The sequence below is a fragment of the Trachypithecus francoisi genome, unplaced genomic scaffold (genome assembly GCF_009764315.1).
Source record: "Trachypithecus francoisi isolate TF-2019V2 unplaced genomic scaffold, Tfra_2.0 Lachesis_group11, whole genome shotgun sequence".
NCBI classification, from domain to species: domain Eukaryota; kingdom Metazoa; phylum Chordata; class Mammalia; order Primates; family Cercopithecidae; genus Trachypithecus; species Trachypithecus francoisi.
Genome location: NW_022681456.1, coordinates 68,198,216 through 68,214,624, shown reverse-complemented (window position 1 = coordinate 68,214,624; position 16,409 = coordinate 68,198,216). Strand labels below are relative to the sequence as shown.

Below are 16,409 nucleotides of genomic sequence, written 5' to 3'. Positions count from 1 at the left end.
TCCCTTTAACCCCGCCGCCGGGCGGGAGCACGTGAGCGGGGCTCCGGGTGGCACCCGGGCGCCGCCGCCGCCGAGGCAGTTGTATTTCGAACGCTGCCTCTGGCTAGCAGCCAGGCGCCTTGGCTCGGCGGTCCGCCCGGCCTCCCTCCTCCTCATACTTTTCTTCCTGCGCAACCCCCTCCCCTTTATCCGCCCACGATTAGAGGTGGGCACTCCCCCCCTTCCACCACCCCCTCCCCAAGCGCAAGCGCGCTCACGCACACACACCACACACACTCACACTCACACACACTCACACACACTCATCCCACTTGAATCTTGGGGCAGGAATTCAGAAAACTTCCAGCCCGGGCAGCGCGCGCTTGGTGCAAGACTCAGGAGCGAGCAGACCGTCCCCCTCCGACTCTCCGGTGCCGCCGCCGCCTGCTCCCGCCACCCGAGGAGGCGCGGTGCCACCCACTGCTCTGTCCTCTGCTTGTGCTCCGTGCCCGACCCTATCCCGGCGGAATCTCCCCATCCTCCTTTGCTTTCCGACTGCCCAAGGCACTTTCAATCTCAATCTCTTTCTCTCTCTCACTTTCTCTCTCTCTCTCTTTCTCTCGAGCGGGTTGGGGGGAAGAGGAGGAGGAATTCTTTCCCCGCCTAACATTTCAAGGGACACAATTCACTCCAAGTCTCTTCCCTTTCCAAGCCGCTTCCGAAGTGCTCCCGGTGCCCGCAACTCCTGATCCCAACCCGCGAGAGGAGCCTCTGCGACCTCAAAACCTCTCTTCCTTCTCCCTCGCTTCCCTCCTCCTCTCGCTACCTCCACCTCCACCGCCACCTCCACCTCCGGCACCCACCCACCGCCGCCGCCGCCGCCGCCACCGGCAGCGCCTCCTCCTCTCCTCCTCCTCCTCCCCTCTTCTCTTTTTGGCAGCCGCTGGACGTCCGGTGTTGATGGTGGCAGCGGCGGCAGCCTAAGCAACAGCAGCCCTTGCAGCCCGCCAGCTAGCGCTCGCCCCGCCGGCGTCCCCAGCCCTATCACCTCCTCTCACGAAAGGTGCTGGGCAGCTCCGGGGCAGTCGAGGCGAAGCGGCTGCAGCGGCGGTAGCGGCGGCGGGAGGCAGGATGAGCGCACGCGGTGAGGGCGCGGGGCAGCCGTCCACTTCAGCCCAGGGACAACCTGCCGCCCCGGCGCCTCAGAAGAGAGGACGCGGCCGCCCCAGGAAGCAGCAGCAAGTCAGTACAGCTGGCGCGGTGGGGGCACCAGCCCACCCCGTCCCCACTGCAGGGGCCCAGACTCGCGCGGGGCGGCCGGAGCGCGGGAGCCCAGTCGCTGCGGCCGTCGCGCGCTGCCCGCCCGCTGGCTGGGGGGAGCGGCGCAGACCCACTAGTGTGCGAGCGGCCCCGGGGCGCCAGCAACCCTCCGGGCGGGGAGGTGGGGAGCCGCGGCGGGCGGCCCAGGGAAGGCGGGAGGTGGGGTCGGGCGAAGCGCGTCCTCGGACTTTCGCTATTGTGCACGGCCCCGAGTGGCGCGGTGTCGCCGGGTGACTGGAAGCGAGCGGGATCCGACAAACCCGGGCTCGCAGGCGCTTTCCGAGCTGCTTTTGCAACTGTCCGGGAAGAAGGAGGTGCCGGGGACCCGGGCGCTCCAGCCGATCTGGGCTGAAGGGGTTAGAGTCCTGGGGGCCGGAGGCTCTTTCTCCCGCCTCCCGGGGCTGCTCGCGGGTCGGGGGCTGGCGCGCTGCAGCCACCCCCTTGGCGCCCTCCTCCAAGCTCTCGGTGGCCCAAGACTCGCGCCCTCCCGACAAAGAACGCGTGGAAAGCCGGCTGCCTGGTCCTCTTCGGGCCCTTTAAATGTGCGGCCGCCGCCGGAGGGAGCCCGGGGCAGGGGCTACGGGGAGCCTGGCTCTCTGCGGGACGCGGTTAACTCGCCCAGCCAAGGGCGCGTTGAAAGGAGTGTCCGAGAGAGTGCAGGGTAGCCAGGGTCGCTTCCTCGTCAGGCGCCCGGTCCCCCTTTTGCCCGTGGATCCCGTGCCGCAGAGCTGCAGCCATTAAATGCTCTTCTCCAAGGCCAGTGGCCGGGGGTTGAGTAGGGGACGATCGAGGGGCGCCCGGGACCCAGCGGAGTGGAGGGTTTTGTCTGCGGATGCAACCAATTAAGCGTGCAGCCGGCGCTTGCAGAGCTGCGCTCAGCGCGCAGGGCTGGGGGTTTTGTTCGCTGTAATGTCCAAGCCGCGGCGGGCAGGGTCGGAGCGGGATAAGTCTATTGAGAACATTTAAACTCCACTTTCTCGGGCTTTAAAACTTGCTCGTTCCTTAGTCTTAAATCGCTTCCTTCATGGCAAACACGCCGATTAGAAAATAATCCTAGAGTCCCAAAGTTCCCTGAGAGCAAGGTGGGGAAATTGAACAATGTTTGTTTGCCAGAGAATTTTAGAAAAATTGAGAGTTTACCTTTTTAAAATCATCAAAGGAAATAAGCCTATCTAGAGGCCCCTGAGTTTTCCCGCTCTGCCCAAGCGACACTTTACATCGCATTTGAATCCTATTTTACACCTCCCAGGAAGTCTCTGCCCTCCCCCACTTGTTTCCCACCCGCCACCCAGCTCTAACTGACTAATTGCACCCCCCTCCAAAAAAAAAAAAAAAAATCCAAAAGAAATTACAATGGGGTCTGGAGGTGATTGGATACTTTACCTTTGAGTTAAGGCAGAGTTCACAAAGAAAGAAAAATGTGTCTCCGATATGTTTGCTCTCGATGTGCCCACTGGCGCTAGTGGTCCCACAGAAGCTTGCAGGGAACCTTCCCCGAATTCTCTAAATGGGATGCGAATTTTCATTGAGGACGTTCATGGGTTTTAAGTTAATTAGTCTCATTTAATCACCGAATCTGAATGAAATGTGAATAGATGATTCACTGGATAAATATTTGGGATCTGGAATATTAATCATCGCATTCTCTTAACCACTTGAGTATTTACTACTTGGCATAGGAGCCATTTAAAGTTTTGCTAAACCTAGTGATTGCTTCCATTTCTCATTCCCAGACACTCCATTCCTCCTCGCTTTTACCCCCTTTTAGTTTTCTCCACTCCACCCCCATAAGAGTTTTCTCAAAAGAAAGTTTTGAAGAAAATATGTTTATTTTTATCAAAAGATATTTAAATGTAGGCTGGAGACCATGCCTGCATCTCCAAAAGGAAGTGGAGAATTGAAGCAATTAACTAGATAATTCAAGCAAAACCTCCCACAATAGATTTACTATAATTATTTGGAAATTTTAGGGGGAATGGAGTTATTTTGAACTGAAGAACTTGAATAATTCCTCCAGTATTTCACTCAGAATGTGTCAGTTGAATCATAATCCACCTAGAAGGCAGGTATACAAGATGATTAAAAGCCACCTTTTCAATATGGAAGATTGTTGAAATATCTATGATGTTAGCTTCATATTTCTATTGTTTGAAATGGTAGTATAATGGAGAGTGGTGTTCGTTTAAAATGCTTATTATTCCTATGAGTCGCCAAATGCATAGCCCTGTAAACTTTACACCTTAAAAGTATATGACTTTCTTTCTAGAACATGCCTCTTCAGTCTTTGTTACCATTTTAGGTTTGAAGTAGAATCTAGTTTTCATATACAAAATAGGGTTTCCTCTTTGAACCCTTGGATTAAAAGTGTAGTTATTTCCCCTTTCTGTAAACTCTGTACCATCATCATCCATTTATGCTTGAACTGAAAGTGTTCCAACAGCTCTTTTGAGCAGCACATGCAGAAAATATAGCTAAAGAGTCAGGGTCAATTTCTTTCAGACATTCTTGCCACAACAGCATTTTTTTTTCCCCCCTCACAATTAGGAACCAACCGGTGAGCCCTCTCCTAAGAGACCCAGGGGAAGACCTAAAGGCAGCAAAAACAAGAGTCCCTCTAAAGCAGCTCAAAAGGTGAGATTTCTCGAGTCAAGCTCTCCTAACTTCATCAATGACTACAGGAGCCTCCCTGTAACTTTCCTATTCTAACTCCGCACCTAGGAATTTGTCCCAACTGGGTAACACAGACTCAATTCTTACATTTAACATTAATTAGATGCGAGTTAACCTTTTTTCTAAGCAGATGCTCAGCATAAAAAGTTTATGAAGATACTTAACAGTGTTGTTTTTAAACAAACAGCCACCAAATAATTTGAACCTTAAAACGGGTAGAAGTGAGGAAGGAAGGCGGGGAGGGGGGAGGGGAAGGTGGAAAATGACACAACTAATATTTACACTAGTTGTAAATAGTTAAAAACAAATCAAAACTATAGATTTTGCCTGGTGGTAAAGTTTTTGCAATTTCTTCTGAAAAATGATAGAGATTGATTTACTTTGTGCTTATTACATGGCTACTGCAAACCAAATCCCCCTATTAAAGTACTTTGCCAAATAGATGATAATTAGAACTAAATCTAGTTGTGGGATAGTGGGAAAATTTCATGAATTTTACAGCTTTAATTGTGATAATAAAGTATACTGCTTGTTTTACAATAAACCTGCAGTATAGTATATCATAATCTCAAAAAGCCCTTTCATCAAGTGACATAGAAATGTCTGAATTGGACAATGAGACTTTTAAAAACAAATATTTGGCTCATTTAATATCTCTTTTTGGGCAACCCAGTTAAGTGTAACATTCAGTGTTTTTCTTAATAAATTTAAAGTTGCAGTTTAAGATAACTTCAGGCTGGCTGTATTTAAGATTGCAAAGAGGAACTATGTCAGGGTTAATGCATGTATAGAGAAGTACCAGTCGCTTTTTTGACTTTATAAATAAATTGGAAAAAAAGTTTCTGCATTTTATTTGTAGGTTTGTATAGTAATTGAGAACAAAGTTTCAAAAATCAGAACTAAATCTGGATATACCTTTTCAACGGGTTTGAGTACACCATGTACAGTATTTGTTAGAAAGGACTATATGCTCATCGTTTGGGGATTAATGTTTTGTGTGGTTTTCTTTGTGACTGTGGGTCCTAACTTTAATATATGTGCTAGTTTTCAGTGTTGTAAACTGCCATAGCAACTAATGGTACATATAAAGTTATTTAGGAAGTAACTATGAGTTCTTGTCTGTTTTAACAGTTTTGAACAGAGTTGAGGAGCATATTTTTAATATATTTAAATTTAATTGCTTCTTAGAGTTTAGATTTGATTGTGTTTCTTATTTAATCAATAAACTTTAAAATAGCTCTAAGTAACCTTGTTATTTAAAAATGGCAATATGTACTCTGGTATTTTTAATATGAATATATTTGTTTTATTTTACCTCATTTATAAATTAACTAAAAAGGACTGATTTTACCAAGGAGTTTTTCTATGTTGCATAAGTGTGGAGTTTACCTAATTTACTTTTATTCTAAGGAGATGCACAAATAAATACTTGTTAGATAGCTAACACACATTTAAGCTATGGTGTAGTTCCTCTGAAAAATGCAGCATGATAGTATCTCCTAGGAAGAAATCTTTAAATTTCACCATAAATAAGTAATTTGAAATTTAATACTAAAAAGGAAAATGAATTGTCTTCCATATTTTACTATATTCCATGTTTTTTGGATGAATAGATAGAAACGCTCCCATCGCCTCCTCTTCATTTTAAAAAGCTTACCACTGACTAACAAAATTTTTTTTGAGAAAAGGGAAGCTGAAACTAGTGCCTAGTTTACCACCTAAAGCAAAATTTTTAAAGTTGATCTATTCCTAAGTAAGGGTTGATTTATTTTTAGTGACTCTAGTGACAGGCGTTTGTAAATGAGCCCCCTAAGCCACTCATCTTTCTGAACATTCTTCATATGTATGCATACATTATTCTAATTTCCGAAACAGAAGTAGGCTTTCTTTTTTCTAAAGATTTCTTCTCCAGACTCTTTCATTCTTTCAGACACAATTATTTCCAACAATGCTGTTATAAAAAATCCCTCTTATAATAAAAATGAATAAATACATTTGCCCATAACCTGACTTATTTTTCTTCAGTTTTATAAATTACGCTTCATCTGGAGAACAGAATACCTTGCAAAATAATGAATGACATTGATGAATCGTTCATGGCATGTGTAAACTTAAGGTATTTTCACTTTCAAATCAGAATTTGTTGAGTATGTTACTATTCTATATAAACATGATTTTCAAACATATTCGTTTATTAAGCATATATTGTGTTCTAACAAAACATATATGTTCATCAGGATTTTGAAATGCAAATCTTCTTAGAAAAAATTATATTGTTCATAACATGTAAGATAAACATACCCTGTGAGACTGACCAGAGTAGATATGAGAAGTCTTCTATGAGTAACAAAGTGGGTGTTTTCCTGTAAACTGAGACCCATCACAGTGCAACATACATTGCAAAGACTGGTAAGTATATGAGAAGAAAGAAGCCTAAAATTAGAGGAGCTGCAATGCACACTGAAATCCTGATGGTTATATGCTTAAAATGTCTTGCTGCTTGGAGTTTCTTGACTTACAAAGTTTATATTTGGATTCAGTAACTGGCCTTGGGACATTTGAAAACAAAGCTGTTTATTAGAAAATTAACAGTGTGAAACTGGACAATGCATGCAGAATGTTGCAAGACCAAGTGAATGACTACTAAATTAGCCATCACTTTAATTTCAAACCATATTCAGTAGAAAATTGATTTATATAATATGTAAAACAAAGACATTTATAAAAACACAATTTGCTATACTTGGAACTTTTGGAAGAGAATTATTCTTCAATCTACTTAATATTCCATTAAAACGAATTACTATGCATGACCATTGTGTGATGATTCTAGTTATTCCTCAGAACTCCAATCTGAGTGCTCAAAATTTGTCCCTGAGTCGATTTCATATAGTTACCTGAATAAAAGAAAAGAAATCAGAAGTTAAAGTTTTCCTGAATAATTAATTTGTCCATGTGTGTATATGTCTGTGTGAGCATATCTTTACCCTTTTGTTTTTAGTCTGAGATACACCTAAAACCAGTTATGTCTTAACCTCCTTTTTTGTTTTGTTTTGCTTTGCTTTCCTTTCCTAGGTTGTGCTGGATGGAACTCTTTGCATTTTTACAGTTCCCAAATGGTTACAGAGAAAGAAGTTATAATCTCCTTTAGTTTAGGGTTTTGTTGTACTTTTTAAATCATGACAGAATACTGGAGGGGTTGTCACTAATTCTTCAGTGTTGAAGGTCTCAAATCAAATTCATCCTTAAGTTTTAAGCCAATTCTCATTCACATATTTTAGGAAGTTTTTTTTCTGAGGTTGAATTAAATTTTATTGGAAGGTAAATGAAAATTAAAAAAAAAAAGATCTCAGGTGTGAGATAACCCTACTTCATCATGTCATATATTTGCTTCACCACCCTTGTGACTTTAGGTGTAATGGGCAGATTTAGGGAGCAAAGTGCAGAATAAAAATATCTAGATATAGCAGCTATAGTTAAAATAACATGTTCAGAATAAATGTTTAGTCTCTATGTTCAATTTGCTATAAAAAGAAGGCCTGAATTAATTAGATACTGTAAAGACTACTTCATGCTCCTTCTAATCATTTGCATTCCTAGAAATGTGGTTTGCTTTTCATAATCATTACCAACACCAATCACAGGTATTTTAAGAAGAGAGAAGATAGGTTTTAGTCACCATTAAGATAAATCATTCAACATAAATGCTAAATGAGGACAGAATTTTCTTCAGAATGTAGTAGGCCTAGTTGAAAGGAGAAACCAAAGGCATTATTATAGGTGAGTTAAGGAAAGGTAACATTGGCAGTTATCATATAATTCTGGCCTATGATTTATAAATTAAACTACTGTGATTTAGTTTAATTCCTCTGTATTTCAATGGGCAGGTAAGTTTTATTGGGGGATTCAGGGCCCTATCTGAGGATACAAATGAATTCAGCAGGTGAAATTGAGTAAAGCCCAACTGTTATTCCATTATCTTGATATTTTAGGCTGACTTACCTAAACAATTGACTCATTTTTTTCTTTCACTTTGCCAGGGAAGACAAAGCCTTGCTTAATGCACCAGCACATTCTATCTGGCAATGCTTTGAATCATCACAGATTATGACCCAAATATGGGAGATTGAAATACATTTGAATGATCTTATGAAGTAATTTTATTTCAAGGGACCCATAGTTCTACTTCTCTGAAAGCTCTCATCCTTCTGAACTCTTCTGAACTTGAAGGCTCCTCACTTCTCTGGCTGACCTACATTCCTGGCTCATTTTTATCTCAAGTTCTCAACAGATCATTTTGCTAAGGAGATAGAATATACCCGATTGGTATTCTATTGCATTTCAGTTCTTCCTCGAGAATAGATGGATGAAGAGCATTTTATGTCAGTTAAATCATTCAAAACTGTCTTGTTTTGTTAACTTTCTGCAGTTTCCAGAGCAGAAGGCACAAAGTAGAAACTGAATTTAATTTCACTGTCCTAGATTCTGAAGGTTTTAGTTAGGAATCTTTGTTCTGCCAACCAGGAGAAAAGGGGAAATGGAGAACTGACTATCTGTTAGGGCATTGCATTATCTCATATTGTTTTAATAAGCTGAGCAATTTTGAATGGCATAGTCTATTTAAATTAGGGAAGAGTAGTGCAGGCATTATCTTTTGTCTAGGATAATGTTTGCTCAGAAGGTAACTCCTATGATCAATAACAATGGTCTCTTGTATCATTGCTATTGATTTTTCTCATTACAAAGAAGTAGAGAGAAGATTTGGAGGAGGAGAATCTTAAACTTTGAAAATGATAACTTTGCCTGTCATTTGGCTTTGGTTTTAATTTAGTGTTTGTATACATGAAGATAAGCATGTGCAAAATAAGGACACCAGAGTTGACAGTAAGGGCTAACTTGGGTAATAAGCAGGAACTACAATGGATGATGGAAGTTACTTATATTTCCTATTGGTAAATATATTATGATAGCAAATTGTAATGTCTCTTCAAGGCTAAAAGTGTTGCTTGTAAAATTAGGAAACTCACAGAACTGGATTATCAAAAAGGTAAAATGAGAATTTCCTCAGTGCTTAGTGGGATTGATTTGTATAGTTGATTTTGATATCAGTGTACATTGATGTATACTGTTTATGTTTTTTAAAATAGCAACTGAAGGAAATAAAATGTGTTTTCTAGGCTTTGGATAGTGGGCTTCATGTAAATCAAGATACATGCAAACAAAACAGGGCACCATCACACCCAAATATTTTTCTAGTTTTTTTTTTTTTTTTTTGGTACAGATGCACTGATGGATTTGCAGTGGGGGAGTTCTGGCTATATCATAGTACATAAAAATATGATGAGATAACTTGCAATAGCAAAAAATTAATAGCCATCTAAATCTGACCCTGAAGTCAGAATTGAATTATTCTTAGTTTCCAACCTCTGCTCTTGTCCATGTGTTTATAGGAAACCTGGAAATACATTACTTTTAACTAATTTGATTTTCACCCTAGAAGGTTATCTTTTATTTTTTAAATTTTCCCATGGCAGTTTTGTTTTATATGAGAATAGCTCTCCAAAGAACAGACACTTTACTGCCTTGAAATCAGATTGGGTCTCAGTTCTACTACCTGTGAACATGGGCAGGATGCTTAATCTCCCATTTGTAAAACAGGGGAATTAACAGTTGCCCTGCCCTACTTAAGTAACATAATGCTTGGAAAGTCACTTTGGAAACTTACAGAATTGGTAAGTATTATGTTTGTGGGTAGCATTTTAAAGTAAGGGGAGGGAGAAGAAATTACATTTGCCTAACTGCTAAATACCATAGCTTCTGTCAGGCACTTTATGTGTATATTAGCTCCTTTAATCCTCTGATTTAAACATTGTGGTCTTCATTCCACAAATGAGAAAACTGTGATTCAAAGATGTAAACCAGGGCATATCTGATACTCAACTCTGGTACATGGTAGCACATGGGTTTGAATTCACTTTAATTCTAAAGCTTATACTCTTTCCACTACCATGTGCTCCTGAATGTTCTGTAAAATACTTGTTAAAAGGTAGATTTCTGTTATCTCCAGTGACCTGAAATGCAGGTTGGAAATTACGCCTTGGGAAACCTTTGAAGGGCCACTCCAAAGCTTATAAAGAGATTGGAAATGTGTGCCTTCTGGTACTGATACCCACAAGACTTCTGGCTCCCAAATATATCATGGGGCTATGTCTTTGGGAATTGTAGTGCATCCAGAAGTTTTCTGCTTTGCTAAATGAGAGGGCTAGGTGAAATTATTTCTAAAGTTTTACTGAACTCTAGAATTCTGATGAGAAGAGGGAAATAAGACACACATATAATATAAACACTTTTCCTTCCTTTCTTTTTTCCTTCCTTTCCTCTTGCCTTCCCTTCCTCACCTCTTCCTCCTTCCTTCCCTCCCTCCCTCACTTACTCCCTTCCTCTCTCTTTGCCTCCCTCCCTCCCTCCACTCCTTCAACAAGTATATAGTGAACACCTCCTGCATACCAGGCACTAGTGCTAAGCACTGTTTTCAAGCTCAAGAGATGTGTCTGCTAGATGAATTTCTTTCCTAATTAGTTTTTAAAATCTGCAGTACATTGAAGAGTCTGCAGTACCAGAACTTGTTAGAGAAAGAAATAGTTATATCTCCCATTTAACATTTCTCCCAATCCTCATGGACTTGCTTCTAAATATATCATAAAATTAAGTGTACAGTTTTGAATCTAAAGTTTAAAATATAAAAATATTAATGAGGGCGAACAAGGGAGAAATGACAGTTTTAATGATAAATGATTGTTGTAAATATTTGCATAATAGTACTGGTAATAGTCTGAAATTTCAGTTCTTACAAATGAGAATTCTGACCATATCTCCCTTTTCTTTCTCGATGAGAGCAATAAATAGTTAGAATTAGTTATGTCTCTGTTATACATGGGTTTGTAGTGTAAAGCCAAATTCTATTCTGGCAAAGGAAAACCAAATATACACTTCTACAGTATTGCATATGTTAAAACAAAACAAGCCTCCTGAATGTTCTGTTTGTCTTTTTTGAAAAATAATATCCTGAAGAGCATTAAACACAGGAAAACAATACTAAAGCTGGTGTTTTCCAATATGTAAAAATTCTGGATCTAAGCTGGTTTACAAACTAAAACCCTAACTTGTTTTGCAGCCTTTGAGGAGTTTGATTAGAATGATTAAATAATGTGGGTTTTAAAGAAAAATGAAAACCTCCCAGATCGATGCCATACAGCACAGTTAATGTGTTTCTTCTAGATGTAGTCTCAGAAGAGGGTTTCAGTTTACATGTAACACAGGCCTGAATGACCAAGGAGCGAATTTGCTTTTAACAAGTCCGAGTGATAATCGTGATATTTTGCCCTTTAGTTAATGGTGCAAAGTTTGTTTCTCAATAGGCTTTTTGTAAATGAGATGCTCGTTTAAAAGTCATCTTATTTGCAGTGCTTTTTCTGTTTTTGAGAGATTTGTTTTCTCTGACTTTGAAATGCAGTGAAACACTTTTAGAAAACAAAAACAAAAACAAAACAAAAAAAATTCTCTCTTCAATAGACTTTAGATACACCCGGATCACATCATGCCCCCCGAAACATAACAACCATGCAGAGAAAGCATGGTGTAGCACTGTTAGCTTCTAAGGTCAATAGCCTCCTTCTCCCACCCCCGCTTCACACCCCCATTTCCATTAAAAAGGATTTATATTTTCCATGTTTATGTAATTTACTACTGGGTTAAGTGTGCAATCTTACAGTTGCTTCCAAAGATTAAGTCAGATGCTGCTTCTGTGCTAGAGAACTCCATACCCACGTATAACTCACTATGCAGTAGCCAAAGGGATCCTTAAAAGCCTTATTCTAAAGATGACAGATGAGTGTGAGGGAATACTTGCATTGACCAAGCCTTCTGAGAGAGGGAATTAACTTGAAGAAAAACTCCCTATTTGGGAGGCCAAGGCAGGGGGATCACGAGGTCAGGAGATCAAGACCATCCTGGCTAACACAGTGAAACCCCGTCTCTACTAAAAATACAAAAAATTAGCCGGGCGTGGTGGTGGGCACCTGTAGTCCCAGCTACTCGGGAGGCTGAGGCAGGAGAATGGCGGGAATCCGGGAGGCGGAGCTTGCAATGAGTCGAGATCGTGCTACTGCACTGCACTCCAGCCTGGGTGACCGAGTGAAAGAAAAAAAAAAAGAAAAGAAAAACTCCCTTTAAGGGTTCCATCTAGTTAGGAGTGAAAGAACACTTATGGAGCACCTCATGGGAGGCAGGAACTTCGAAGTACTTGGAGGAATGACCTCTCATAGGAGGCGTCATCTCCATTTCACAGATGAAACCAAATTGAGGTCTTCAAGGACCTGCCCAAAGTCATAAAGCTAAAATAGCAGAGCAGGAATTGGAATCTAAGCATTCCAAGGTAGAGTCTATGATCTTCTCAGGACATCTCCCTCTCTCCATGAGGCAATGCTCTGAAGAGTGTGTGATTTACTTGACACTCTGGGCTTTCACTGACTTCATGCCCTTGGGACTGAAGGTAAGACAGTGCCACTAACCTCTGATAATATATGATTCCTTTGTAGAGCTATTCAAAAGTAATAAACAATGATTCAGAGTGTCCAAATCTGATGGTTAGATAGAATTCCTAAAGGCTACCAGGTTTCCTTTTGTTCTGGGAAATTAACTGAATCAGTGATAATTACAGTTTCCTAAAGTATTTTTTTATGGTAACAAATGCTTGTATACTAAGGGGTAGTAGCATTGTTAAGAGGCTAGGAGCACAGTCTTTAGAGTTAGACAAAACTGGGTTCAAATCCCAGGTCTGCCACTTACCTGCTTTGTTTGTGACCTTGAGACAGTTGTATACCTAACCTATCTAAGACTTAGTTGTTCATCTACAAAATAAGAGAAATAATAATACCCACTTTATAAGGCTGCTGTAAGGATGAACATAACACATGTGACTCACAGTCGAGTGCCTGGGGTATTTTAAATGCTCAATATGTGTGAGTTAACATTACAATCATATAGAGTCTGGGTTAATTCATGGGACCTGTTGGATAGTAATGACAGATCAGGGAGATACTATTTGGTAAGAAATGTTGTGGTTTATTTTATCTGTTATCTACCTGTCTGTCTATCTGCCTATCCATCTATCTATTTGTCAACTATCATGTAAATCTATCTGTTTTTACCAGGCAGACTGAAGAGAAAAAGAGGAAAGTTTCATTTGGCAGTGTAGATAGTCAGTATCACTACCAAGTACCCCCACTGGCTGCTAACTCAGATAACAAAAGTAAAATGTGGAACAAGGTATCCTGGTTCAAGTTACCTATATTTGTGTGTTAATGTAGCCATGGATGATTCTTATACATGAAACAATATGTACTAAGTTTTCTTTATCCTAAGAAGTATGAACACATGTTTTTACAGATGTATGTGATATGTGTGTGTATTGGTGTGTTGTTGTGTCTGAAGATTGGACTAGGGCTGACAAAAACAGGGAAAAATAATTGTTTTATAAATCATGTTAACAACTGTGATATCAGAAAAATCTTCTGTGAAGTAAAGCAATGAAACAAACTCTCAAGATAGAAATGTATTCGTGTTAAGTGTGGGATTATTGTTAATAAAGTACATTTTTAATTAATCATTATTTCTAGGCACATGTAGTCTTCATCACTGGGACAAACTGATGATTTCTGCCGCTTTTTTTTTCCTCTGCTTTAGGCGAACTGATTGACAGGTAATTGTTTCAGGCAAGGAACATGAAATTAAACATGGACAAGTGTGCAAATGTTTGTTGTTTTGAATTAAAATGCTTGTGTATTCTTTTTTTTTACATTTATACTTGCTTTTGACTATCAATATAGGTAGAAGAGCTTTGTAAATTGTAAAGCAATATATCAATATTAATTTTTGCAACTTTAGTTGTGACATGGAAAGAATCTTGATCATCTTAAGGAACATTAATTTTCTAAAATACTAACATATGTAGTTACAGAATGTGGGGATAATGTTTTTAATATGGACAGAAATAAAAGCAAAATAGCTTTTTAAAAAGCATTTTCATGCATTTCAGAAGAGATCACTACAGGGGGAGTATTTTAGGGTGAGGGGTTGCATAGATACCTCTTTACATCATGCAATGAAGAAGAATCTACTCAAAAATGTGGAAAAAGATTAACCTTAGAGGAGATGGAGTTTGCTAAAAAACAAAACCCAAAAAACCGATACTTCATCTGCAAAGCAGAACATTCTTACTTCAAATGTGTCCCTTGGTGCAGTACTTATAAACAATATCAGGTAGAAAACTATAATGACTTCCTTTTTCATTTGCAGAAAGCAGAAGCCACTGGAGAAAAACGGCCAAGAGGCAGACCTAGGAAATGGGTGAGTGATAAGATATATTTTTTCTTCTTTTTTTTGGAAAGAAAAATTTCTGTTGTATTAAATGAGAAAAGTTTTATTTCGTCGATTACATGAATTTCCAACTTCTGGTTTGATGAATCTTTGAAAGGGTTAAGGCAAAAGACAAATTATCATCACTTCCTACCACTAGGCTCCAGGTGTTTATGCAGAACACTTTTCTTTCCTGAAGGTGGACTCATTTTTCTATCTCTTATCAACATCAAAAGAGGCTCCACTCTTCCTTCAAATGGGGTAACAATGAGATGATTTGTTCAGTAGATTGAGTAACTAAAATTAAAGGGTATTGTGAAACCTTGGAAGTTGATTACAAATGGTGATAAAATTCATACACAATGTGTATGTGATAACTTTTTAATGTTTTTCTTTTCCTTTCTTTTTTTTTTTTTTTTTTGGTTTTCTCCATGGCTTTTTTTTTTTTTTGGACACATCTCATTTTCTAGGTGGTTTGTGTTTTCTTTTTCACATGGCTTTGTTAGGAAGCAAGGGTTTATTTCGAGTTTTTCTTGCTTCCCTTAGTAGTCATTCTCCACATGCAAACATTAGAGATAGCTGTATCCATACAAGTGCACTTAATCCCATAGGCACACAGATCCTGTATCTTTTGAGGCCAGAGATTCAGTCTTCACTGAAGAGCTTTGCTAATTTTACTGTTTGAACCTTGTTCCCTTGGTTGCTGTGTTACCCATGTTCTTCTGATCTGTCTTTCCCACTGACAGAGAAGTCCTAAAAAATGAATGAGGGCATCCTTTATACCCAATGTTGTATATAATGGGTTCTTTGGCTTTCCTTTTTCCTCTTCCCCAGTTCGTTCTTCATGCTCCAAATTTTAAAAAGTTTTTTTTTTCTGTTATGTTGGATTATATGTTCCTGTTTACCATTCCTTTCTCCTCTAGAGTTCTGCATCACTTTCTATTTATACTTTGGTATTGCCTTTCATTTAATTTATTCATCTTGTATTTTTCCTCTGCTCAACATGTGTTGGGATTAGATTTCTTAGCACAAGGAAATGGGATGATCTTTAGATGAAAAACATCTCAGTGTTAAAGTGTAACCTTAAAGTAAGGATATTTCATTCAACCTTCTGTTCATTAAATTAGTTCTCTCCAAACCTGCTTATCAAGTGGTGATCATCTAGCCTGTGCTTGATTACCTTTAAAGTTAGGGAACTTGCTACCTCTCAAGGCTGCCTCTTTCTTCTAGGAAAGCTCTGAACATTAGAAAATTATTCCATCTGACTCCCTGTAACTTCTGTCCACTGTCTCTAGGTCATCCTCCTGGAACATACAGAGTAATTATTTTCACTTTCACTCATGATAGCCCTGCAAACAGTTGAGGAAAATAAACACATATTCTTTGTATGTATCTGTGTCTGTATGTAACACATACTCCAGTTTTCTCATTTTTTCCCCATAAAGGAACATTCTTGTTATTCTTTTCTGAGCATGTTTGTTCTTTAATCTTTTGAAAGATGTCACCTAGAACTAAATGTCATATTTCAGGTGTGGGTTCCATAACCAGTGGGTTTATCACCTTCCTTGTTGGACATATGATTCCAGTTATCGATTGCTGCTTAGTTAACCACTCTAAAACTTCGTAGTATAAAAAAACGATTTTATTATGCACATGGATTCTTTGGGTCAAGGATACAGGCAGGGTAGAGCAGAAAGTGTTGTCTCTGCTTCATGATGTCTGGGGCCTCCACTGGGAAGATTCAAGCATCAGTGGATGACTCTAATACTTGGGATCCAGAATCTGGAGCTGTTTCACTTACAATCTGGTGCTTTATCAAGATTGACTGGAAATCTGGGTGGATCTGGGAGTGTGTGCACTGGATCACCCATACGTGGCCTCCCCAGGATAATCAGCCTTCTTAACATGCACTCAGAGCTCCCTCTGGGAGTGTTCTGGTAACTGAGGAGGAAGCTGCAAGGCCTTTTTTGCCTTAGTCTCAGAAGTCAAAAACTGCTGCCTTCATTATACTCTAATGAGCACAT

At 40.0% G+C, this 16,409-nt stretch overlaps 1 protein-coding gene across 5 annotated transcripts in view; it reads left to right on the top strand.

The window, feature by feature from the left end:
* Positions 1 to 306: 306 nt before the first annotated feature.
* HMGA2 (high mobility group AT-hook 2) overlaps positions 307 to 16,409 on the top strand; it is a 139,438-nt gene continuing 123,335 nt past the window's right edge. For all 5 annotated transcript variants that reach the window (XM_033221376.1, XM_033221375.1, XM_033221374.1 and 2 more), the window contains exons 1-3: positions 307 to 1,221; positions 3,844 to 3,930; positions 14,326 to 14,376. In XM_033221376.1, coding sequence (XP_033077267.1) covers positions 1,111 to 1,221; positions 3,844 to 3,930; positions 14,326 to 14,376 — 249 coding nt within the window. In that variant the 5' untranslated portion in view covers positions 307 to 1,110. The remainder of the gene's footprint in view (positions 1,222 to 3,843; positions 3,931 to 14,325; positions 14,377 to 16,409) is intronic.